The sequence below is a fragment of the Brachypodium distachyon genome, chromosome 4 (assembly GCF_000005505.3).
Source record: "Brachypodium distachyon strain Bd21 chromosome 4, Brachypodium_distachyon_v3.0, whole genome shotgun sequence".
NCBI classification, from domain to species: domain Eukaryota; kingdom Viridiplantae; phylum Streptophyta; class Magnoliopsida; order Poales; family Poaceae; genus Brachypodium; species Brachypodium distachyon.
Genome location: NC_016134.3, coordinates 9,460,229 through 9,487,404, shown reverse-complemented (window position 1 = coordinate 9,487,404; position 27,176 = coordinate 9,460,229). Strand labels below are relative to the sequence as shown.

Below are 27,176 nucleotides of genomic sequence, written 5' to 3'. Positions count from 1 at the left end.
CCAGCCGCCCATCGCAGCACCGGCGAGGTTAACGTTCTTCCATGGCGATTAGAATACGGGACAAGGAAGAAAATTAGCTCCGATAAGGAGGAGATAGGAACGCAAGTAAACGAAAGGAGGATAAGGCAGGAAGAAAAACGTGGGACCTACTACACTGGCGGTGGCTCTTTTTTTACCATGGATGGGCCAAGTGTCGAGCGCAGAAGTAGGCCGATCACGTGGAGGGATCGGTCGGTTGAAACCAATCGTTTTCCTTAATTTAATGTATGGACTTCGCCTTTCTCACGTAAAAGAAAAGCCGGACATGATGCCTTCGGTCCTGAATAAAAATTAAGGAAAGCATAATCGGACGGCGCGCGGTGCAGAAACTCTGCTCGTTGGAATCAGTTTGGCGGGAGCGAGGAGTTTCGAAAATGGCGCGCAACTTGGCGTGCAGTATCTATGGCCTCTTGACGATTTGGCCCATCAACTTTGAAGGCCCATTAAACCAGGCCAGTCCGACGCCTCTGTCGGGGCGACAGAAGCCCACAGGCGTCTCTCTCTCTGTCTCGATGCTGCCCGGCGGCGGAGGAGGATGGCGGCGGCCGGGGCAGCTCCGGTCCGGCTGTCGCAGGCGATTCCCCGCCGCACTTCTCCGGCGACGCCCATACAGGCTCCGGCCGGTCAGCACGAACTTGCGAGCTCTGGGACAGTTAAGCTGGGTTCTCTCTGTCTTAGGTTTTCTCTTCTCTGCAATTTCTTAGATGCGTCTGTATTTCCCCTGCGTGCTTTACTGCTGTATTGTTTCTGAGTTGTGACCACGTTTGAAATAGAAACCTCAGACTTTTTTCATCGAGGAAGGTGTATGAACTGGCCGATTTCCCCCCTTTCCCCTCAAATTAGGCCAAGACTAATCCAGGTTAATTTCAGAAATTCAGAGTCATTTTCTACAGTGAAGTTGGAAACCTGAGAGGCTGAGACATGAGTGGTAGCATAATTGCAAATCTACAGTATGTAGTACTATTACTCCCTCCGATCCATGAAAATGTCGCCCATTTTGTACTAAGTTAGTACTAAGTGGGCGACACTTTTTTATTGATTCGAGGGAGTATATATTAACAGAACATGAGTAGTAGCATAATTGCAAATCTACAGTGAAGTTGGAAACCGGAATGCCCTCGCTCGTTTTGTCTCTCCGTGTCTTTTTGTTGCAAAAATCTCCCTGTATATATATTTTTCTGCAAGTACAGGCTTAGTCTCTAGCATTTCGCATCACGTTTTTGCTGCATATATACGTGCATATGTAAGGAGCGGTTTGTGCTTTCCTGTCAGCTGGTTGCTCATTTTCCAGAATCGTGAATAATACATACATTGATTGATGCTGCACTCTTGCAGTGCCCAGCGTCAAGTCTGCAAACTGAACTATAGCAATTTTGTTACCCCTTATCTGAAGGTTTGCAACAACAACAAAAGTGGGAGCACAAGTCTCTCTAGAGTAATATTGCTAGTGTGGTTTAATTCATTATTAATTAGTATTGGTGTTATCTGCAGGAATTAGAAAGGCTTCGTTGCTTATCATCTTTAAAATGGTGTCATGATAGTATCCCCAGAGTCGATGGTAGCTTTGTGTGCAAGGACTAATAAAACACAAGCATGTGAGGACAACAAATGACAATGAGGTCTTGGAATGTACCGAGGAAGGATTAGTATACTAAGCGCTCTCTCGGTTTTGAAGCACCCGCAGGATGTATTATTGTTCTCAACAAGGCACTGCCAAACAGGGATAATTCTTTATATAAATGGTGGGTGCACGGAAGGTTCCTTTCTCATGAATCTGGACCAATATTTGTGCTGCTAGAACTCTCCTGGTTAGTTAACCATTCTAAGAAACCTCCCCTTCACAACCTGTTACTCTTGACCGTCCTAATACGCGACCCGCTCTACTTCCAGCAGGTCAGCTTCTAATGGCGGACCCAATGACCGCACTAGGAATAGGCATGAAGGCTGTAGGATGGGTTGCATCACCCATCATCTCTGAGCTTTTCAAGAAATCCTCTGCCTATCTCAGCTTTAACGCATCACAGAAGCTGCTGCAGCTTGCGCCAAAAGTTTTACTGCTGGAACGTGCGATGGAAGTATTTGACAAGATCCCCAACAGGCCTCGATTGGAGCAGCTGTTCAGGGATCTCAAGTCTGCTTTCTATGAAGCCGAGGACATCTTGGATGATGTTGAATATCAGTATCTCAAGAAGAAAATTCAAGATGACAAGTTCAAGTCAGACGGCATTGAGCCTCTTCATAAGACGGGTTGGGTGAAGAAACTCCTTCCCAAGGCCCCCCTCCTAAAAAATAAGGTCCTCTTCCCTTGCCGCCATGTGTTTCGATTTCTCCCAAGCTCTCTAACTTGGCACTGTATTATGTGTTATTATATGTTTCTACTTCTGATCTCACCTTTAAGTGTCATGCGGGTTGGGTATTCACTTTTCAGCAACAGATCAGACACAGGTTCAAATCCTAGAAAAAAAAGGTCCTTCCATTTTCCATTGTGTTCTGATCTTTTTGGAAAATCTACGTAAAATATTTGGTATGCTCAGAACTAATATATAGATCTGTTGCTTGTTTGTAATTAACAATGTAGCAAGAAATGCAACTATGTGTGACCTTTATAAGATAATACAACTGTAATCTACCTAATAATTGAATCATGTTTGTTTTACAGGAGACTGGTATGCCAAAAAAAGAGCTGAAGGATAGCCTAGAGAAGATAGAAGACATTATAAACAGTGCATACAAATTTGTAGAGCACCTGAACTTGTCAACCGTCAGTACTTTCAATGGAAGCCATGCTGGTCCTGCTAATTCAGGAGGTGCAGTCACTACTGCGGCTCCTCCACCAGTAGTAATTGGGCGAGATAAAGATTGTGACAAGATCATAGAAATGCTTCATGAGAAGGAAGGTGAAGGTCAACCAGACGCCAACAATGGTGTATGCTATTCTGTAGTTGGTATTCATGGCATTGGCGGGTCTGGGAAATCAACCCTTGCACAGTTAGTTTGTGCCCGTGAGAAAAAGGACAAGCAAGAGAAAATGGAAGGTCATTTCGACCTTATTATGTGGGTTCATGTTTCTCAGTCTTTTAGTGTGAGTGCCATTTTCAAGGAAATATTTGAGGCAGCTACAGGAAGTCCGTGTCCTCAACTCACTAGTCTTAACGTACTACAAGATAAGTTAGAGGAGGAACTGCACGGAAGACGGTTCCTCTTGGTACTAGATGATGTCTGGTACGATATTCAGGATGAGAGGCAGCAGGGGAACCTGCAATTAATACTTTCTCCACTAAAGGCTGGACAGGCAGGAAGCAAGATCCTGGTGACTAGTCGGACTGAAGAAGCATTGTTAGTTCTGGGTGCTGCAAAACCGAGATGTATTCCCATATCTGACCTGGATGACAATGCTTTCCTTAATTTGTTAATGCATTATGCACTTGAAGGTGCAGTGATAGATGATCATGATCGTAGAAGACTCGAAGCGATTGGGGTTGACATTGCAAAAAAGCTGAAGTGGTCACCACTAGCTGCCAGAATAGTTGGAGGACGGCTAGGGAGGAGACTCAGTGCTGAGTTTTGGACAACAGTTAAAAATGGGAATGTCGATGGGACCATGGGAGCCCTGTGGTGGAGTTACTTGCAGCTTGATCAGCAGGCTTTGCTTACTGTAGTATTTTCCCCAGAAGACATCATTTGATACGCGACGATTTAGTTAAGTTGTGGGTGGCAGAAGGGTTTGTAAGAGGTACTAATGAAGGAGAGGAAACGGAAGATGTTTGTCGGGGATACTTTGATGAACTAGTGTCAACGTCATTTCTGCAACCAGGAGGCAAGGACTTCTGCACTGACATGGACTACTATTTAGTTCATGATATGCTGCATGATTTAGCAGACACTGTCGCCGGAAGTGATTGCTTCAGAATCGAGAATGGCTCGATCTGGAGCAAAGTCGGGGGAGGAAAAGGCCAGAGAAGAGAAGGCTGGAGAGGAGATGTTCCTCGAGATGTTCGCCATCTTTTTGTTCAGAACTATGACAGCGAATTGATTACTGAGAAGATTCTTCAGTTGAAAAATCTACGCACTCTCATCATTTATACTGTTGGAGGGGGTACACCAATTGAGGAAAAAGTCATAGCGAGTATACTCAAGAGGCTGCGGAAATTGCGGGTACTGGCCATAGCTTTGAATCGTGAAGATGACGCAGTAATCAAGGAACCTGATGTGTTCTTAGTCCCAGAGTCTATTAGTAAGTTAAAGCATCTACGCTATCTTGCTTTCCGTACAAGCATGTCATGCAGGGTAATTTTACCTGGCACAGTAACCAAGCTTTACCATATGCAGCTGGTAGATTTTGGTCTGTGCAAAAAATTGGTATTTCCCTCTGCTGACCTCATCAACTTGCGGCATATATTCTGCTCGATAGACCTGGACTTTCCTAACATAGGCAAGCTAACCTCGCTCCAAACAGTACCAAACTTCACAGTATGGAACGCAGAAGGGTACAAGGTAAATCAGCTGAGGGACCTAAACAAGCTTCGCGGCAGCCTGGAGATCTGCCGTCTTGAAAATGTTGAGACCAAGGTTGAAGCTCTTGAAGCCAATCTAGCTGCCAAGGAACGACTCACACATCTGTCGCTTGGCTGGGGTGTTGCTATGAGGTCCAGTCGTCCAGAAGTCGAAGCGGGGGCATTTGGTAGTCTTTGTCCTCCCACATGGCTTGAAACACTGTACATGTATAACTACCAAGGTTTGAGGTACCTAAACAAGCTTCGTGGCAGCCTGGAGATCCTCCATCTTGATAATGTTGAGAGCAAGGTGGAAGCTCTTGAAGCCAATCAAGCGGCCAAGGAACGGCTCACACATCTGTCGCTTAGCCAGAGTGGTGCTACAAGGTCCAGCAGTCCAGAAGTTGAAGCAGAGGTATTTGAGAGTCTTTGTCCTCCCATTTGGCTTGAAACACTGTACATATATAACTACCGCGGCTTGAGGTACCCAAACTGGATGGTGGGTAAGCAGAACGGCGGCCCAAAGGACCTGCGTGGACTTAAGCTCCACGGATGGAGCCAACTGGGACCTGCTCCTAGACTTGAGGCTTTCGTTCATCTACGTTCGCTCACAGTCTGGGACTGCAGCTGGGACGCCTTACCAGACAATATGGAGAATCTCATATTGCTCAAGGATCTGATGATCTGTGAGTGCCTGAACATCAGCTCGCTTCCAACACTGCCCCAGGCTCTTGAGGAGTTTACCCTCAAGTGGTGCACTGATGAACTCATGAAGTCTTGTCAAACAATCGGACATCCAAACTGGCAAAAGATTGAGAACGTTCCGAAGAAAGAATTTATATGTCCAGAAGGTAGCACTCCTTTTGATGCCTTATTTTCCATTTTGTATTTGTAGAATGATGCTTGGGTAACAACAATATGTTACTAACCCTGGTAATGTTTGTTAATCTATTTGTTAGGCTATGAACTCGATCTGCTGAGGATACGCAATAAACGTGCATCACTGGGTACGGACATCAGAAGACGGTGAAGGCAATGTCCAGCAAGGTGGCTCCGATCCGAGCCAAACTATAGGTTTGGGGCGCCTTTATCTGAATTATAAAGGAGACGGCTGTCTGTCTGTTGCGAAGGGTGAATAATGTCAAGGCTGCAAACCACTAGGCAAATCTTTTTGTAGTAATGTTAGTAGTACTATTTAATCTGATTACCAGTATTTCTTCAGTGTGTTTGCTTTTACGCTCTTGTGAGCTTGTATTCCCCTTATCTGTCAATAACTTCAGTTGTCTTCTTTTTTTTGGTTCTTAGCCATTTCTTTCTGAAATTAAGCACGCTGTATCTGACTACATTAATCCTCGATGTGCCTGTGTTGGTGGCCAATTTTCAGATATCTGTTCTTCTGCTTCTTCTTTTTCGAAGGAAATCTCTGCTGTTGTAGAACAGATTTTTTTGATTCAGACATGCTGTCGAACAAACATGTCTTCTCCTGATCTTGGCCACTTGTTTATCAACTTCTCTGATCCAGTGCAGATCACAAAGCAAAAATTGTTTCCGTTTTGGTGATTTAATTTGTGAGAGCTTATACTGTTTTAAAATAAGAACGTGTTTACTGCCTAAAGATTCTCTGTCTTTCGTGTTCTCATTTCCTTGTGATGTTCTGACCTGGTGTTTCATGTTACTATCTGTTAATTATGGCATGTACATTCTGTTTATCGATTGTTGAATATTTGAGGTCTCTCGGCACTGCCGATTGTTCAGCTTCTCCTGTTTCTTCATACTTCCCTACATGTTTTGCTGACTCATTTGTGACTGTCAAAATCGGAGTCTGCAGGCACGCTTCTGATGGTTGGTGGTGTTGCATCAAAGACTACTACAAGCCCTGATGCTAGAGGCAGTGATTTCTGCTTTTTTTTTCATGGGTGCCAAACTCTCTCAGAGTTTCTTCCTGCGCGTGAACCATCTTAATTTTGCTGTTCTTTTTTCCAAACATAATTGCCACATAGGTTATGTAGAAAATGCAATGTCCTCGACGACAACTACATTACCACATCTCAGTTCATAATTTATACTCACTCCCACCCATATTAATTGTCCCAAATTTGTTTAAATACAGATGTATATATGTTTTAAAACCGTCTAGATACATGTAATATTTCGACAGAGTAAATTGCACAAAACCACCACATTTCAGTGACTTGTTGCGAAAACCATCGGTTTTGATAATTTTTGGGCAGAACCACCGCAATTCAGTGAACTTGTTGCACGCTGATTCTGTCGATTGCGACGTATAAGCACGTTTCTGACCGACCAGGCCCACCGGCTAGGTTGACCGTGCTGATGTAGCGCCGAGCCGTACCCCTGTCCATTCTCCCCCTCTCCACCGAAGCCCTCTCTTCTCCATTTCTCTTCTTTGTCTCCGGCGAGCAGCCCCATGGAGTATTCCCCTGATCAGAGAGATCCGCGAGCGGCGCCAACTCGTCCAGCCTCCGTTGCGAGAGCTCGCCCTCCGCCTGCCTCGACGTACGCCGCACCTCCTCCGCATGCGCCTCCGTTAGCGCCAGCGGTGCCAGCGGCTCCTCTGTCTCGAGCTGCGGGGAGAGGACGGCGAGGAGGTCGGAGGGGCGGAAGCCGGAGATCCAGAGGAAGAAACGCTCCGCGGGGGACCTCCAGGCGCCGGACATGACGAAGAAGACGTCGCGCCTCGCCGCCGCCGACTTGGCCTCGAACAGCCGGTCGTAGTGCGCCAGCGTGGACTCGGCGAGCAGCCGGATTCGGGGCAATTTCTCTACTAGGCCCACTCTCCGCGATGGCGCTGATCTCCGCCCACCTCCGCCGGCGGCGACCGGCGCATGGTGAAATCTCCGCCCACCTCCGCCCGCCGTTGATTGATCTTTTTTGTCATTGCAGACGGTGAAATCAGATCAAGCAGAGTATTGACCTGGATCGAAGGAGGGCAATTTCTCGATAGTTCTCCATCGTCCGGTCAATCAATTCACCATGACCGGGAAGCGCGAGCACTTGGGAATGGGCCGTCGCGGCCTCCTGGACGCCCGGCCCAGAGAGCGGCCAGGGCAGCAGCGTAGCGCGGGGCGGCGGCAGCAGAGGCGCGCGCGGCGGCGTGCAGGGCTGCAACAGCGGCGCGCGCGGCGGCAGCAGCGGCGCGCCGGGCGGCAGGCGTCAGCGCGCGCGGCGGCGCCGGACGGCTTGCGGCGGCGGAGCAGCAGCGGGGCGCGGGACGGCATGCGGCAGCGCGGGGACGGAAGCGCAGGCACGCGCGGAGCCGTGCGCTCGCGGCGGCGGAGCAGCAGCGATGGGGCGTTCTGGGGAAGTTGAAGGAACAGGAGGAGGTGAGTGGGAGAAAGAAAGGGTTGGACAGACGGAGTTAACGTCAGCTCGGCACGGTCAGCCAGAAAAATCGTGCTGTGTGCAACCAGTTTACCGAATTGCGGTGGTTGTGGTTCTGCGCGAAAATTAACAAAATCGGTGGTTTCCATAATAAGGTATCGAAATGTGATGGTTCTGCACTATTTACGATAAGTAATATAAATCAGAGGGAGTACTACGCACGTAGGACACACGACATGTATTGTTTCACGATGCATGTCAAAAAATATTATTCTTCACACTAGTGACACACCAACTCTTATATGAACAACCAGCAACCATCCAATGTTTTCAATGTCTTGCAAAATAAACAATAATTCAGAACTCTTATATGAAGAAACAGGAATCGTACAATGTGTTTTCAACATCCTGTGTGAGGCCATTAATTTTCTCGCTGATAAAGAGGAGGATGAAAAAGTTACCCACTACTACAGAAAGGCTTATCAGTAACGGTCGAAAAACAGCATCGGTAATGGTCGGGGCCGCCGTTACTAACTTCCTGCCAGTAATGATGGGTATCATCAGTAACGGTCGGATCAGTAACGGTCGCTCCGCCCGTTACTGATGTACCATCATCAGTGACGGGCGGCCCGACCGCTACTGATGATACCCATCATCAGTGACGGTGACATTTCCACGCCCGCCACTGATGATGGGTACATCAGTAACGATCGCTTTTAAAAAATAATTAAAACCACAGAAAATACAAAGCATTTTGTCGTAGCCTGGGGCTTAGACACCGAGGATGCGAGGCACCCCTTTTTGGTTCGGCAGTGGGCGTTGGGGATCGTTCCGACGATCGCCGGCAAGGCCAATGTCAAGCGTAAAGATGCAACCGTTTTACCCAGGTTCGGGCCACCCTGAGGTGTAAAACCCTGTGTCCTGCTTTTGAGCTTGTAAGTTTACAAGTTGTCGGGGGAGTCCCCGGACGCTCTCTCCTTTTTTGCTAAGTGTTACTTGCTACTTCTGGGCTAAAACTAGTAAGAACCGAACCCTTTGACCGTTGGCGATACTCCTCTTTTTATACTCAAGGGGATGCCACAGGTGCCTCGGTGCATGGGTGACAAGTGTTGGGCAAAGACCCTAGACAGCTTGCCCTTGCTGCGCTGGCTTGCATGCACGGGACGTAGCGCTGCAACTAGGGCGGTACGTGCTCTAGATTCACTGCGGGCCAGTCACTGTGGGCTGACTGGACGGAGAATCACCTTTTTGTCGGAGCATTAAATGCTTGCTTGTGCCACACTCCTCGCCCTGACCAACCCTGCGCACAAGGAGCCTGCGGGGCGGCCACGTGATGTCGATGCTCTACATGCTGGGTACTGTCCTTGTTGTAAGTGCCTGCGCCCGGGAACGCCCTCCCTGGCAAGCGACCTTCCCGGGGGGGCGCCCAGGCGGGAATTCTCTCGTCGCCTTCCAGGGTAACCCCCGCAGCCCGGCTAGCCCTGCCGGGCTGGTGACTTGACGAGCAGCTTGTGCGGTGCTGCCCAGGGTGCTATCCTTGAGGGGAGTAGGTGAGGCGACCCACGCTTCAAGCAGCGGTGGTACCCCGAGTGCCACTGGTGCGACAGTAGCCCCCGGGCGTGGGCCGGCAACGCCTGTTCCCGGGCGAAATCACCCGTGGTCGGTTGTCGGGCTACGCCCTTATCCGACGCGTGGGTCCCGAGTTGTTTCAGGTTCCCGTTTATGCGTTACTCCAAGGACTCCGCCGTTACGGGCAGAGTGGTGGGGGCGAGATTTCCGCCCTAACCTCCTCTTAATCGCGGGTGGTTAAGGCCACGTCCCGCATTCCCCCTCTTTAAGCGTAGTTATCCCCAGCGCACCCGTTGGGTGCGGATGCGACCGTTGCTCATCGCCGGGGTACTATAAAACCCCACCGATGTGCTGAGGAGCAAACACTTAGCCCCCAGCCCTTCTTTCTCATCCCCATTCTTCCTTGCGCCCCTGAATCCCGCTAGTCTCCGCCCACATTCCCCATGGCGCCCACAGCCCCCAAGAGAGGGAAAGGCTCCAAGAGGTCTGCGGATGACAAAGGCGAGAAGGCTCCCAAGAAGCCTCTCTCGGAGAAGGACCAGAAGAACCGGGAGTTGAGGGCCACGTGGGCCTTCTTCAAGCCCGGCTACAACGACGAGGGGCTCGACAAGATCCGGCACGCCGTCGCTTCCCCGTTCAACGAGTACGGCGAGACGCTCGTCTTCCCCGTCGGCGGTGACCACCAGGACAACGACGTTCGGGTGTTTGCCCGCTTCATACTCGCCGGGCTGGTACCTCCGTACTCCCTCTTTCTCCATGCACTCATGGCGGCGTACCAGCTCCGGGTTGCGCAGCTCCGCCCCACCTCTCTCTTCTTTCTCGTTGTCTTTCATAACCGGACGTAGCATCCATGACAATTTTTTCTCCGTTCGGCACTGGACCAAGTTGTTACATAGGAAGCATTGCCCCTCCCTTCTCCTCAAGCCTGACATTTCAAAAGCTTTCGACATGGTGTCCTGGCAATTCCTTATCAAGATTTTGCAGTTCAGAGGTTTTCCAGCGAGATGGCGCGATTGGATCTCCTTGCTTCTCAGATCAGCCTCTACTAAGATTTGCGTTAACCAGATTTTCTCTCAGGCAATTGTGCACCGCCGCGGGCTCCAACAAGGCGATCCGCTCTCCCCCCTTTTATTTGTCATCGCTATGGACTGCCTCGGTTGATTGTTCCAGCTGGCAGATTCCGTGGGGCTCTTCTCAAATTTCACCAACACCGTCATGCCCTGCCGCTTCTCCATGTTTGCGGATGATGTTATGCTCTTCATCGAGCCTACTGCCTCTGAAGCCAATGCTGCTGCCTCTATTCTCGACCTTTTCGGCAATGCCTCTGGCCTGCGTGTTAACATGTCTAAAAGCACGATTACGAAGATCCGCTGTGATGACTCTATCTTGTTGCCAGTCCAACAATTCCTACCTTGCCGCTTAGAGTCTTTTCCTTGCGTCTACCTCGGCATGCCGCTCTCCACTGGCCGTCTGAAAAGAAGTGATTACCAGCCTTTGATTGACAAATTTGCCAAGAAGCTTGCGGGATCGCAAGGGCAGTTCCTCTCTAAGGCCGGTCGCTTAGTGCTCATCAACTCTATGCTCTCCTCCCTTCCTACCTATCAGATGATATCCATGGAGCAGCCGACTTGGGTTATCAAGCAAATTGACAAGATCCGTAGAGGTTTCCTTTGGTCTGGTACTGACTATGCTCATGGCTCTAGATGCTTGGTCTCCTGGAAGAAAATTTGTGTGCCTAAATCCCTTGGTGGCCTGGGGATCTCCTGCCTTTCCTCGCATGGCACAGCTCTCAGAGTTCGTTGGCTATGGAAGCATTGGAGTGATATTGCCACTCGGGACTGGATTTCCTCTTCAGATTCCAACGCCAGAGGTCTCTTTGATGCCTGTGTCCATGTCCTCATTGGCGATGGTCAGACGGCTTCCTTCTGGTCTGATCCCTGGTGCGACGGCATTCCCCTCAAGCATGTTTTTCCCAACCTTTTCTGCCACTCCAGAAGACATGCGTCCTCTGTTCATGTGGCGCTTGTTAACCAATCTTGGATCAGCGCCATTAAGGAAAATCCCCATGCTGCTGTGCTGACTGAATTCGTCACCTTGTGGAACAGATTACAGCTTATCAATCTGAGCGCTGAGCCTGACCGTTTAATCTGGAAATTCTCTCCATCTGGCTTGTACAATGCTCGCAGCGCATATCTCATTCAGTTCAAGGGCAGGATCCTCTCCTCGGAGTTCAAGCTTGTGTGGCAATGTCGTGTGCCGCCGAAATTTCAGTTCTTCGCTTGGCTCTGCTGTCTCGGAAAATGCTTGACTGCCGACAGACTCGCAATTCGCAAGATTCCTCATGATCCAAATTGTCGGTTCTGCTACAGTGCACCTGAAACTGCCCTTGACCTGCTCGTTACTTGTTCGATCACCAGGCTAATTTGGCGCCCGGTGCTGTTGCGTTTCAATTTCTCCATGGATTTGGCTCCTTTGGCTTCCACAGCCTCGCTGACCGATTGGTGGTCCTCCTCTGCGGCCACGTTTACTTCCAAGCGGGGGCGGCTTGCTTTTAATTCCTTGGTCATGGCGGTTTGGTGGCATATTTGGTTGGAGAGGAACCAGAGGTCGTTCAATTCTGTGGCGTAGCCTCTTGATGATATCGTGGATGCCACTTTGGAGGAGCTGCGTTTCTGGCGCCTCACGGGTCTTAAAGGTGTCATTGGTTTAGAATGATTGGGCAACTTTTCTTTCACCAGGTCCGGCCGCCTGAGTTGCTTTCTTGTTCCCCTGTATTCTCTGTTATTTTTTGTTGTTGTCTCCCTCCTCCCTGTGTTTGTTGTTTCTCTGCTGCTGATATTCTATTCTGACCTGTACATTCCAATTCTTTTAATGGATCGTCGAAAAAAAATGTTGGCGCGCGGCTTCAATCCTTGTGCTGTTTCGGCGCGAAGGGAAATCTTCTCGTTCGAATTGCAGGGCCCATCTAGAAATTAGTCTGGATGTAAAAAAAAAAATCTAAAGGCCCATTACATCGACGCAGCCCATACAAGCTCCTCTGGTCTACAGACAGAGGAGCCGGTTGGAAGCCCACCGACGCGTCTGCCCTCCGATGATGCCCGGCGGCGGCGGCGGCGGGCGGGATTCCGGTCCGGCGGCCGCAGCCGACCCCCGGCCGGTCGGCGGCGCACGCGCACACGGGGGTTCCGACAGGTCAGCACGAACGAACGAGCCCTGGGACTTTGTCTTAGGTTTTGTCTCCTCTCTCCAAGTTCTTGCAGTTACATGTCTTATTAGGTTGGCATCAGGCGCGCGGAGCAGCTGGATCCCGTGGCCGCCGCCGCCGCCGTCGGGATGGGATTGATGATTGATCTATCTGCGTGGTTTGCAACGCTTAATCTGTGAGTACGGGGGCTCACTACTTCCTTTCGCATTCGCATCACGTTTCTGTTACAAGTATACACGGGATATTGTACTCCGTATTATTCTGTTCGACATTGATTCTTCTTCTATGCAGTACGTTCAGTGGATGAGCATAGGTATAAGATTTCTGACACGCATACATGGACATGCACCAATTTCCAGGAGCAGTAATCCTGGGAGTACTTTCAGAGTCGATGCTCGTCGGGTTCGAGGTATCCATGGAGTAATTTAAACAGCTCCGCTGCAAGGATTAATCAAATGAAAGCATGTCGACGGCGAAGTGACAATGAGGTCTTGCAACATATCGAGGAGGGATTAGTAATTTAGTATACTAGGGGCGTGCTCTCGGTTTTGAAGCACTTGCAGGATATATTATTGTTCTCAACAAGGTGCTGCTGGATAGGGATGAATTCTTTATGGAGTGGGTGAGTGCACGAAAGCTTCCTCCCACTTAAATCTGAGGCCATTCTTGCTAGCTGCTATATATGACGAACACTCATGACTGACTATGTGCTGCGTGAATTTAAGGTGCTTTTAGTTATGCCTTTAAATAAAGAAGAATGCTATGCCACATGGAATGTTCGCACTAAGATATTGCCCTCTTGTCATTTTTCCTTGCAGAGTAGTACTGCATCCTTCCAGCAAGCCTAGTACATCGATGTACATATATCAGGTACACTGCCGTTTACCACATGGTTACATATATCCAGTGTTCATTCAGACTCGCACTGCTAGCCTGGGCTAGTATAGCTGGTGCAGTGGTCATTTGTGCTGCAGGGAATTACACTCCGGCCTGGCTAGTTTGTGGTTCCAAGAAATTAAGCTCCTCCTCACACTGCTGCTGGAACTCCACGTTCTCCACCTATATCAGCTCTGATGCATCGGAGAAGCTGCTGAAAGTTGTACTGCTAGCTGGAGCAGGTGATGGGAAGTTGTCAAAGGAACTGAATGATGACTGATGCGATGATTCATCAGAAATTGCGCTGAACCTACCTTGGTAGAATGTGCATGCTTAAGTCTTGTTTGATGGAAAGGCAAAAGCTTTACCTAATACACATTTTATAGCTAAAGCAGGAGAGCAAGCATAGTATATTGCAAGTTGGACTGAGAAACCAGAAATATATTTGCAAAAAAGAAGCAATGTGTGTCCACTCCATTAACCAATGTCTGATAAATAACTCTTGTGTGTACTGCAAAACCACCGGCGCATGTACTCACCACCAGGAAGCTAGCTATAATCAATTAATGTCTGATGCGTGCAGATCGATGGATGTCAAGTTGGCTCAAGAATTTTCATTTTCCTTGCAGAAATTCCAGGTCCAGGATAGAATGCATGCAACAGGCCTAGCACACAGTTTATTATAATATCAGGTGCAACAAAGTGTTTTTTTAAGTATCAAAGTGCCTTTTAACTTGCTGTGGTGGTCCATAAATTAAGCATTATGTTTGTTCCTTATTTATTGACTGTTATAACTTTCCCCAAGTCGTGATAATAACCGTGTTACTAGCTACAGCTTTATAGTACTATAATGTGATGGATGGATGAGAAGCAGCCTTGAAGCTTGCCTGCAGTGCAAGTCATACTAGTATATGTGTAGTACAAGGCATCAATGAGTTCTCCTAAGACCTCATTCATGCATGCTTAGGCTAGCTTATCGCTGGTTTCGTCCTCCCCTCTGGTAACCCCTGTTCCCGCCTCCGATCCCTTCCATGGCCACTGGCTGGAATGTCGCTGCGGCTGGCTGGGGTCTAACCGTGTTGGGATGGTTGCTCTCCCCCGCCATCACCGTGTTGGGATGGTCCTGACCAAAATCATATCCTACCTCGGCTTCGACGCATCGCAGAAGCTAGTGGAGCTGGAGATCAGCATCATCCCTGAACTGAAGAAGACTGCGCATGCCATAGATGCAGAGAGGATGCTGCGTAGAGGAGCCAAGAAAGTGGATTCTGATGCAGTGGCCACCCTTGACAAGATGGCGGGCATTCTGTGGCATGCTCGGTATGAAGCAGAAGACATTCTTGATCTCATGGAATATCGCCGGATTGGCAACACCTGTATGGCACTGCGGCCACCTTTATTTCTTGTTGCAAGTGGGTTGCACGCATCATTCAGAGCAGATCAGCTCCGCTACTTCAGTGGGCAAAGAATTGCTTTGGTTATGTGACCTCAGATTGGTCACCTCGCTGGCCCAACTCCTTCAACTTCATCATACAGTGGTTGGGGATTGTAAGCAGCATCAGAAGCGGATCAGCTTCGCTACTTCAGTGGGCAAGGAATTGCTTTCGTTGTGTGACCTCAGATTGGTCAGCCTGGCTACCGCAGTTGATATGGAACTTGTTCTTTTTTTGGTTCCAAAACAGGCCAGCTGGCGATAATGGTCCTAATGGTATACTTCCATCATACAGGACTACTGATGCACACTCACACGAGCGACCTCCACCACCTCCTGTTAAAACTGGTGATGCGCCCATAGACAAGATACTTCCCATGGCTGTCAGTGATACTCCCTCTACCTCTACTGTTGTGCCCTTGGTTGAACCGGTTCCAGTGACTACTAGTGATGCCCCCTCGGTCGAACCAGTTCCTGTTGCTACCAATGTTTTCCCCTTGGCCTTGAATTCCTCTGGGCGATGGCTCTCTTGCTGCTCCAGCTTATTCAACTTCTTCAGCAACTGTTGTAAATCCACATCATACGTGTTAGTCGCTGCAGTTGAGTTTCTTCGTTATTACCGAGATTGGTCCTATGAGGTGGTTGGCATTACAAGTTACCAGGTACCAAATTCCATCACCCACTCCTTATATATAGATGCATTATACTTCTATGTTAGTGCTTGTAAGCTAGAGGAAGAAGTGTTTGCACAAAAAAAGGGTGGAGTATATCCAGAGTGATAGGTCCGTATAACCGGTCATCTCAGTGGTATGTACTCCCAGAAGTAGAAGATAGGTATTACTCCCAACGTCCCATATTAAGTGACTTTTTATTACATCTATCTAGACGCTTTTTAAGTATAAAAACATCCTTATTTGAGAAAATTTGAGTCATTTAATATGAGACGGAGGGAGTGTATGGCATGCACAAAAAGCTTCATAAATACTAGTGAACCATAGGCATAGAGAGCACACTGCATAGTCACTTGAAACCTAATTTTGGCCGGTGCCATGTCAGTAAAAACTATATATGATGATGTTTCCCATGTTTTAATTAGTGTCCGTCTAGCTGACGAATCGACAACTAAGTTTGGCTCCTCTGCTAAAAAAGACAGTGTGACCTAGTCCCCGCAAAAAAAAAAGACAGTGTGACCTAGTACCTGACTGTGTACTGAGAACACAAGGCTATTAGTGTAAATAGCTGACAATTACAAGTAGTGTAAACTCTTGCTTTGGGTTAATATATTCAGGTGGGTTGACTTTCACGCCGGTGATTACCCAGTCAGTTTTTTTGTAGAAATAACAAATGCTTTATCATCTGACCATTACTATCTTTCAGCAATAGCTGGCATTTTATTGGCGGCACACTGGAGTAAAATTTCTCTCTTCTATTTTTGCCCAAAATTTCGCTCTATTATTTTCGCTGAAAATTTTCCCTCCTATTTTTTCCCTCTCTCCTATGAACCTGATCCAGGAGTGCTCCTACTCTGGCGCACGTGTAAGAGTTGTCGTTTACTGTGACCCTCACGACCTTGCATCTGCGAATTGACACGCTATCGCTGGACGGAGTGACTCGTTTCTTTTTTGACGAAACAACCGTTAGCGGGTTATATTTATTGTCAAAGACGCCGCCGGAAGAATCCGACAGTGGGAAAGTGGTTCAGTTTATGAGGAAAACCGGACCCGAAAACCTTACAACCAACACAAGGCCACACAACCTAGCAAGCACTAGATCGGATCACAACCAGACCAGACCGGTCCAGCCGCGCCCGAAGACAAACAACAATACAACAACGACAACGACGCAATCAAACGGGCCACAGAAAGAAAGAACCCCAAACTCGATGCCTCCCGAAAGGTAAACGACGCCTAAAGATGCCGTCGTCGAGCAAACCAGCGCCGCTGGAATTTGGGCTTTCGCCCGGGGTGATTTTTCCATGGGATGCAAGAATGCCGAGGCTTCACGACGGTGCCACCAAGGAAGAGAGCGGCGCCCGAAAGCGTCGCTGCCGTCAGCACAGACAGAGGCTGTGCAAATCTTTCGCCCGAAGCACTGCGAGCACCACATCCAGACTGCCGCAAGGACAGCCCGCACCGCATAACCAGAAGTCGCCATCATTGGAGGAGAGCCGCCGTCCATGCCCAAACCTGCTGGTGCACGCTGCGCAAGAGGCCAGCGACACAACACCCAGAGCCCCGCACCATAGGACCCTGCACCAAAGAGCACCACACCTGCCGAGACTAGTGACTCCTTTCTTGATCTCCTGTTTGTGTGCTCCTCAGCTTCCTTTTTTTCCAACTTGTGTAATAATTCCTCGTAGCTTCTGTGATACCACCGCCACCAAACTTCATGTCCACTTGCATGCATGCTTTGTGTTTGATGGAAATGTCCCAAGTGCCCATACAAGCATGTTTCCAACATACGCAGAACAGGCAAAGTAAACCGCGAGAATAGATTTTATTGTCCCATTCTTTAGATTATGGTTTTGTAATGCATATCTTTCGAACCATGTGTCCACTTCATGATCCGTTTGAACCACTATGGTCTTGTAAGTTAAGAATATTACACATATACAGTACGTTGTTGCAAAAGTCATACAATTTATCATGGCGGGAAAAAGATATATAATTTTTAATTTTTATGTAAGGTATATCACACAATGTGGCGAGAAAAGAAGATTCATATACAAGGAATACATGGATCAAAATGCTCCATAGATAAAACATCCCTTTTCCAAATTTGCTAAGTACATAGAAATTTTCATAGGGTTAATTTTGTTAGCTTGGGCCATTTTGGTTTCTTATTTGTTCGTGTTCTTTGCTTGGTTTAGCTTTATTTTTGCACCATCTCAGCATTCTTCTAATACCAAACGAGGTGTGTTTTAAATGTGTGTTTGAGAAAAAAAAAAGTTTTTGTGGATTTTTCTTCTTCTGCACAACCATTTTTGTGACAATAGTGATTCCCAATTAATGTGTTCTGCACTATAGTCACATATATACTTTATTTAGTAGATACTCCCTCCATTCCATAAAGATTGGCACGGCTTTGTACTAGAACTAGTACAAAGCCGCTCCAATCTTTATGGAATGGAGGGAGTATGTAATTGTCATCTCATTAAGATTTTGCTTCTCGCAGGAGCATGCGTTGGATTCTATCCTCCCTGCTATCTCAAGATGGAACTTGAAGAAAAGAATAGAGAAGGTAGAAAGTACCGTCAGTGAAGTGAAGAAATCACCTCTCTTGGACGTAGCAGGCAAGACCTTACCGGAAGACATTGTCAACCATAACAGGAGTAAAATTAGAACATCTAGCAAACGGAAGGTATTTGGTCGAGAGGTGCTGCGTAATGATATCATGGCAAACCTGCTTCAGACTCCGGCACCAAATGGTGAGGCATCAAGTTCCAGCAGTGATAGTAGTACTAGTAAATGCTACTCTGTGGTTGGCATACATGGCATTGCAGGGTCTGGGAAGACTAACTTTGCAGTTTGCACGATATATTCGAGATTATATAAAGTATGACATGAAGGGCAAAAATTCTTTTGATGTCATCTGGTGCATTCATGCGTCCGAGACTTTCAATGTGGATGATATATTTGATGAAATGTTCAAGGATATTACCCAAGTGGAACATTCAGATAGTGAAGACCTTCCCGGGAAAAATAAAGATAGTGAAGATCCTCCCGTGAAAAAAAAAGATAGTGGAAAGCTGAAAAGGAAGTTGAAGAAAGCATTGACAGGTAAATGTTTCTTGTTCATACTGGATGATTTCTGGGTGGAGAACAGGAATGACGAGGAACTGCTGGAACTAGTCTCTCCGCTCAATGCTGGGAGAAAGGGAAGCAAAATCCTGGTAACAGCTCGTACAGAAAAGCCTTGCCTAGCTCTAGGTGATTATCATCCTACTGAAATGCCTGATTTGGATGAGGAGCAATACTTTGAAATGTTCATGCATCATGCACTGGGTGGCACAGATGTTTCTCAAGAACAATTTATACCAGCTGGGAGAGATATTGCAAAAAAGCTACACAGATCACCTATTGCCGCAGTAACAGTTGGAGGACGGCTTGGGATAACCCCAGACGTCAAATCTTGGGAAAGAGCTGCAAGACTTGACGTGTTGAATAACACCAGGGGAGCTCTTTGGTGGAGCTATCAGCATCTTGATGCGGACATTAGGCGATGTTTTGAATACTGTATTATTTTCCCCAGAAGATATCAATTGAAAATGGACGAGCTGATTGACTTGTGGACAGCGCAAGGATTTGTAAAGACCACTGCAAGTGAGGACATGACATGCGCTGCTCTGTCCTACCTTGAAGTGCTACTGTCATGCTCAGTACTTAAAAGTACATGATCTTCTGCATAATTTAGCTCAGACAGTCACCGGAAATGATTGCTTCAGAATTGAGAATGGCAACAGATGGGGAGGATCAGAAGGCAGGATTACAGCATATGTTCCTCAAGATGTCCGCCATCTCTTTGTAGAGAATTATGATGGAGTATTGATTGCCGACATGATCCTTGAATTGGAAAATTTGCGTACTCTCGTCTTTCATTCTGTTGGAAGTCATACACTGGTTGAGCAGAGTGTCATTGAGAGTATCTTCAAGAGGCTGCGGAAATTGCGGGTTCTGTCTGTAGGTTTCTCCAAGTACTATAACAGCCCAACCCAGGAACCCCGTGAGTGCTCGGTTCCAGAATTTATTAGTCAGTTAAAGCATCTACGCTATCTTGCTTTCCGGGCAGGCTTCTCAAGCAGGCTGAAGATACCATGCACAGTGGCCAAGCTTTACCATATGCAGGTGCTAGATGTTGGTGGCTGTAGAGAAGTCAAAATCCCAACATAGGCAGGCCGATCGCAATCCAGATGATGCCAAGATTCAGGGTAACGGAGGAGAAAGGATACGAGGTAAAGCAGCTGAGGAGACTAAACAAGCTTCGCTACCACCTGGACATCAGTGGTCTCGAAAATGTTAAAAGTGAGGAGTACGCTCATGAAGCCAATCTAGCTGCTAAGGAACACCTCATGCAACTGTCGCTGGATTGGGGTCCTGGTACGAGGTGTAGTCCTGAAGTTGAAGCAAAGATACTTGAGGGCCTTTGTCCTCCCGAGAGGCTTGTAACACTGGATATCATGGGCTACCGTGGTTCAGCATACCCAAATTGGATGGTGTATGACAAGAACGGTGGACGCCGCTGGAAGCACCTGCAAACACTTGAATTTGACAATTGCAGCCAACGAGGACCTGCTCCTCAACTTGTTAAGACCTTCCCTGCTCTCCGTGTTCTCAGCTTTATTGAGTGCAGCTGGGATGCCTTGCCAGGCAACATGGATGAACTCACATATCTCGAGCAACTCTGCATCTACGGATGCATGAATATCAAAGAGCTTCCAACACTGCCCAGGTCTCTTAAGGGGTTTACACTCGGCGCCTGCAACAATGAGTTCATGATGTCTTGTCAAACACAAGGACATCCAAACTTCCAAAAGATTGAGCACGTTCCGACAAAACAACTACCACGATCTAGCAACGTAAGCAACTGCAGTTCCTTCCCTGTCATGCCCTCCTTTTTTATTTCTATTTTGTAATTGTAGAATGTTTCTTCGATCCGTAGTTACTGGCTGTTACTGACTCATGCACCTAGGTTAATGTTTGCTAATCCATTTCGTTTGCCTGTCTAATAGGCTCCATGGCCGACTTCTGATGGTCCTGCATCACCAAGTGAGTGAACAAGGCAACAAGTGCTCAACAGATCCAAACGCAGTTTATGCCTCGTTCTTTGTTCTTTCCTTGTCTGGGTGTTAAAAAACTCTGTCTGATTGTTGTGATTTGTACTTGTATGCCGCCAATGATGAATAAGTTTCAATGCTGCAAGCCAGTAGTAGACAGTAAATCTGATCTGTAAGAGATTGTAATAATATTGGTGGTACTTTTGATTTGACTAGTTACTTCTATTCTTTTTTTTTGACGAAAAGCAACGTCGTTGCGATTCGTTGATTAAGAAAGTAGAATGTACATCAAGAGCTAACAAGCATGCCAAACGCACAGCAACCAGGCCACAACACTAACAAGAGAAAAAAAGAGTGAAAAGAGATGGTCTAGACAAGTTACTTCTATTCAGTGTGTTATTGTGCCAGTTTATGCATGATTTGATTTGATTTGATTAATTACTTCTATTCAGTGTGTTTTTTTTGGCATTGCTTCTATTCAGTGTGTTATTGTTCCTTAGCAAACCATGATAGTATGTAATCTGCAATGTGTTGAGCTGCACTCCGCGATTGTCAAAATGCTTGGGAAGTTGATTATCACTGACTGCAAGAAGAGACTGCCAGCACTAAATTGTACTGTTAATGGATCTGCAAGTCAGTTCAGATGTTTTTATTAGGAGTGCTAATTTGCTAGTGTATCTGCAGAGTGCTAATTATAATTTACGAGTGGTAGTAATTTGGCGGTTTCGAAAATGGCGCGCGGCTCTCCCGCTTCAGTTTTGAAATGATCAACGAACAGGCCTATTGACGAGTCGGCCCATCAGTTCTGGAGGCCCATTACTATTACAGCCCTTGAATCTGTCCTCTCTCTCTCTCTCGATTCTGCTCGGCAGCGGCGGAGGATGGCGGCGGCCGGCGTGAGAGCTCCGGTCCGGTACTGTCGCTGGCAATCCCCCGTCGCCCATCTCCAGAAGCTTCCACGCAGGTAACGCTAGATGCCGGGTCCTCTCTGCTTCTCTGTGTCTTAGGTTTACATCTTCTCTGCAAGTTCTTACTAGATGCATCGTATTTTTTCTTTCCTGCATGTTTCGTTATGCATCTCGTCCACATTTGAGAGAGAACCTTGGATTTCTATCGAAGGAGATGCGAGAACTGGCCGATTTTGAATTTTCCATCGAGGAAGATGCAGCAAGCGGTCATATTGAGATTGGACCAAGGCTCGTCCAGATTGATTTAGTAGTCAACTTGGTCTTGATGTTTCACCACATATTCACATTGGCAGGATACTAGTTTATTTTTACTGGTTCTACACTTCATTCGGTAGCTGCTCCCACTAGCGTGAGAACTTGCAGGAAAGAGCTTGAATCTTGATGCTCTCCTGGGCCAGGCTGTGGTGGTCGTTTTCTATGTTTCAGGGTCCTTATTTTTGTACCCTGTGAACCTTTCTTGAGCTCCCTTAATATATTAAGTGCAAAGAGTTGAGTGGTTTTAAAACGAAAGGAGGGAAATTTTGTTATATAATTAACACCAATGGTTATATAATTAATATAGATGCATGTTGATCGACAGCCAGCCCCCCTTGTTGTGAACAAAACCAGCAGGAAAAACAGTCTTTGTTCAAACACCTTTCTTCATTGTTACTTGCACTTCGGATGTCCGTAGCTCACCTTGGTGAATGCTATGCAAACATGATTTTGTTCTCCCCCACACAAAGTTGTTTCCTTTTACTTGTTCACATGATATTATACATGTCCAAGTCGTTTCCGCCCTTGCTTTGACTGATTGCCTTGGCATTTGCACGGAGATTTCTTTGTTTATTCATATGAGGTGAGGTGGCAAAGAGTTGGTACCTTCTGAATTTCTGATGTCTACTGATATTTTCTCTCTCGTTCACTCTATGATGCACCCCTTCTTAATGTACTGTAAGATTTACCCCTTACACTATCATTTAGTCGAGGATTTGCCCTTCGAAGAGGCAAATGAAAATGTTAATAACTGCCAAATTGACAAATTTGAACTAATTGTACTGTAGGTTGTAAATTATTAACTGCGGTGAGAAAGAGGGTAAATCATAGGTGCCAGATAACACGGAATCAGTCTTCCCATCAGGTTATGTCAATATAGCTCCCAACTGAACACTGAACTCTCACTGATAAATCATGATCCGTCAGAAGTCTTCTTTGAAGTAAAGACAATTTCTTCCTAAAGTATTAATAAAGTAGGAGTGCAAGAATAATTGTAAATCTACAGGGAAGTTGGAAGAACCAGAGTTCTCTCCCCCCCCCTCTCTCTCTCTCTCTCTTCGCAAATCTGCTTCTTTGCTGGTGACACGGTCGCCTCCTGACCACTAGGATGGCTCAGGAGATTTGGTCCTTTTCTGAATAAAATGCTAGTCATACTATAACCGGTGCCCGTACTCATGGTGAAGCTTCTCGTGGGGAATCAGATTCTGATGCATGGATGTAAAATATGACCGGAGACTTTTCGGAGAACCTGCTGTGAGCTTTTCAAAGGAAGGAGGAATGCTCCACCTACCTCAGCTTTGACACATTGGAGAAGCTGCTATTTAACACCCCTTTGTTCTTTCCTAACCCACTCAAAATTGTTTACTGTACGTTATTGCCTCCCCTAAAAATCTCCATTTCACTATCTCTCCTCCCTCTTGTTCTTCCCAACAAAATTTCCCTCTAGAAAACTACTGTCCGTCCCCTCTGCCCCTGCTCTCCTTCTGAATTGACAGCATTCCATGGACACAGATTGGGAAATTGCCGCAGCTGGGTTGTCCATAACTGTGTTGGGCTGGTTGCTCACGCCCATCATTGGCTTGCTGCGGTCCAAAATCCTTTCCTACCTCGGCTTTGACGCATCACAGAAGCTCCAGGAGCTGGAGATCCACATTATCCCTGCGTTGAACAAGACTCTGCAGGAGGTAGAGGAACAATGGATGCTGAGAGAAGCTAAAAACGAGACATCTAACGTGATCACACTGAACAAGATGGACGACATACTGAGGCATGCTCGGGACGAAGCGGAAGATATCCTCGATCTCGTCAATTATCACTGGATCGAGAGGAAGGTCGTCGGCGATGGCAGCGGCTGGCGGCAGCGGCTGTGTGGCGCACTGGGGACCTGCACTGCTCGCTGCAACAGGAGCTGCCTCAAGGTTGCACACATCATTCGAAGCGGATCAGCCCAACTACTCCAGTGGGTGCAGAAGTGGTCCTTGTGTTGGTTCCTACGCAGGCCAGGCGATATACTTTCTGGCTCTGCTGCACCCTCGCACCGCAATACTAGTGATGAAGACTACTTCTGGTGACTGCTGGTGCTGCAGCCTCAGATGAATCAGTTCTGTTGACTACTGTTGTGCTCACCAATTCCTCGGTGTGGTGGCTCTCTTGTTGGTGCAGCTCTTTCGACCTCTTCAAGAACTGTTGTCGGTCCATACTCTACTGGTTAGGTCATGCAATGGGGGTTGCTTGCTTTTACCGAGACTGGTCCTATGACGTGATTGGCATCACAATTTCCCAGGTACCAATTTCATCACCACTTCTCATCTAATGTCCCTCTATGTATGTATTGTACTTTCTTTGTCACTCTGGATATACTCCATTAGAGACTATAAGATACTCACATGGTTATCTTTCCTTTTGGCCAGTTCTGTGCTACCTGCGATTTTTGTACTCTCTCTGTTCCAAAATAAGTGACATGGATTTGTATAAAAATCTATACAAATCCACATCACTTATTTTGGGACGGAGGGGGTATTTCTTAGGCATGGCCATTTCTGGTCAACGAATGATATTCAATTTGCTCTGCATTATAGCCTATATTTGATAGATAGAATAAGATTTCTGACTGGCCTACTCACTGAGATTTTGCTTCTTGCAGGACAATGCCACTGGGGTAGATTCTGTACTTCCTGCTATCTCAAGACGGAACTTGAAGAAAAGAATAGAAAGGGTAGAAATAGCTGTAAGTGAAGTGAAGAAGTCACATCTCTTGGACGCAGCAAGCAAGGGCGTGCCGAATGATATTGTCAACATGAGCAGGAGAAAAATTAGATCAAGTAGCTGCAAGGTATTTGGTCGAGAGGCATTGCTTAATGAGATAATGGCAAAGATGCTCCGTGAGACACCACAGGGTGATGCACCGAGCTCCAGCAGCAGTAAATGTTACTCTGTGATTGGCATATACGGCGTTGCAGGGTCTGGGAAGACTACTCTGACTCGACATATTCTTGACCATGTAAAGTTAAATGCTGAAGGATATTACCAAAGATCCACACTCCAAGATTTCACGTCGTGAAGATCTGGAAGATAAGTTGAAGAAATCATTGAGTGGTAAACGTTTTTTCTTGATATTGGATGATTTTTGGGCCAAGGACAACAATTACCATGAGGCATGAGCTACTTTCTCCACTCAATGTTGGGATGAAAGGAAGCAAAATCCTGGTGACGGCTCGAAGAGAAGATGCAGTTAGAGTTCTAGGTGCTGGTCAACCTATTGCAATATCTGATTTGGATGAGGAGCAATACTTCAGAATGTTCATGCATTATGCATTGGATGGTACAGGCATTCATGATGAAGAATTCATACCTTTTGGGAGAAAGATCGCAAAAAAGCTACACAGATCACCTATTGCAGCAGTAATGGTGGCAGGACAGCTTCGGGGAAAATACAATGTCAATTTCTGGAGAACAACTGCAGGACTAGACGTTTTAAATGGGACCACGGGAGCTCTTTGGTGGAGCTATATGCAACTTGATGTGGATATAAGGCGATGCTTTGAATACTGCAATATGTGCCCCAGAAGATGCAAGTTGAGAAGAAATAAGTTAGTTCACCTGTGGATAGCGCAAGGATTTGTAAAGACCACTTGTGCAGCAGAGAACATGGAAGATGTAGCCGAATGCTACCTTCAAGAGTTAGTGTCATGCTCATTTCTTCAACCAAGTGTATATAATACTGATTGGTTTACAATTCATGATCTTCTGCATGATTTAGCAAAGAAGGTTACTAGAAGTGATTGGCCATAGGTTTCAGTCAGGATTTTGCTGCATCGGCATTACCCTCAGAACACGATATGTTCTCGATGCCAGAATCTATCGGTCATTTAAGCATCTACGCTATTTTGCCTTTCATACAAGCTGGAGCTGCAGGGTAATTTTACCAAGCACACTGACCAAACTTTATCATATCCAGGTACTCGATTTTGAGGAGAACCTAAAAGTAGTATGTCCCTCTGCTGACCTTATCAATTTGCGGCATGTATTCTGCGGGTCAGAACTGAAGTTCCCAAACATAGGCAGCCTGATCTCACTCCAAACGTTGCCAGGCTTCACAGCAAGGAATAAAAAAGGGTACGAGGTACAGCAGTTGAAGGACCTAAACAAGCTTAATGGCAAACTGTATATCAATGGCCTTGGGAATGTCAAAAGCAAGGAGGAAGCTCTTGAAGCCAATCTACCTGCCAAGGAACGACTCACTTTTCTGTCACTGTCCTGGGGTGACGGTGATGGCGATCCAAGGTGTAGTCCAGAAGTTGAAGCAGAGGTGCTTGAGGGTCTTTGTCCTCCTGTGGGACTTGAAAAACTGAGAATCTGGAACTACGGAGGTTCAAGGTATCCAAACTGGATGGTGGGTAAGCAGAACGGTGGGCCAAAGGACCTGCAAGAACTTTTCTTTTATGAATGGAGCCAACTGGCGCCTGCTCCTGACCTTGAGGCTTTCATTCATCTCCGTTCGCTCAGGCTTTTTCACTGCAGCTGGGAAGCCTTGCCAGGCAATATGGAGCGCCTCTTGTCGCTCAAGAGACTGGATATCTATAATTGCTTGAATATTCGGTCTCTTCCAATACTGCCCCAGTCTGCCAAACCTACTCTTCCCACGATCTAAACCCCCCATGCCTACCAACCACGTGTGCCTTTTTTTTTCTTTTCTTTTTTCTTAATCCCTCAGCCCCCAAGTGATCAGCAGATGGCTTCTCTCCTCTCATCTCTCTACGCGTCCCTCTCTCTCTCTCACCCACCTCGTGCTCCCCCATCCTTGGATCTGGATCCGTCCCGGCCTCCCCCGGCCTCCGCCGGCGCGGCCCATGCCGTCGTCTCGCCCTCCATCGCCGGCCATGCCCCCGCTCCCGCCGCCTCGGGCTCCACCGCCGTCCCGCCCTCCACCGTCCCCGCCGTCGGCCGTGGTCTGAACTACGGCTGCCTCCGTCGCCCTTTGAACTCGTGCCCCGTCGGTACTTGGATTTGGGATCTCGTGGTTTCTCTTTCAACTAAGAGTACGAATGAGGTACTTTGATTGGAGGTACTGTGATCAAGCAGGTACTTAGGAAGGAAGGGGATAGTACGTGTTGAATTCAAGTTTTCGTCTTCGATTCCTTCCTTCTATCTCTTTCATCCATCGATGTAGGTACTTCGTTTTGTGATTGAGTAGGTACTTTGTTTTCTCAAAGTATTTAGGTAT

General features: G+C 47.1%; 1 protein-coding gene and 3 pseudogenes across 1 annotated transcript; 3 read left to right on the top strand and 1 right to left on the bottom strand.

Moving 5' to 3' along the window:
* The first annotated feature begins 498 nt into the window (after positions 1 to 498).
* On the top strand, positions 499 to 5,929 carry LOC100822060 (annotated as a pseudogene).
* Positions 5,930 to 6,775: 846 nt separating this feature from the next.
* Positions 6,776 to 10,209, bottom strand: LOC106866669 (transcription factor TGAL10). The gene is made up of 2 exons (XM_014902285.1): positions 10,179 to 10,209; positions 6,776 to 7,419 (listed from the first exon to the last, which is right to left on the bottom strand). Exons 1-2 carry the CDS (start codon positions 10,207 to 10,209, stop codon positions 6,776 to 6,778), a joined length of 675 nt encoding a protein of 224 aa, XP_014757771.1.
* Positions 10,210 to 12,533: 2,324 nt separating this feature from the next.
* On the top strand, positions 12,534 to 21,124 carry LOC106866606 (annotated as a pseudogene).
* A 441-nt stretch (positions 21,125 to 21,565) lies between these two features.
* Positions 21,566 to 26,625, top strand: LOC100843083 (annotated as a pseudogene).
* The last annotated feature ends 551 nt before the right edge of the window (positions 26,626 to 27,176 follow it).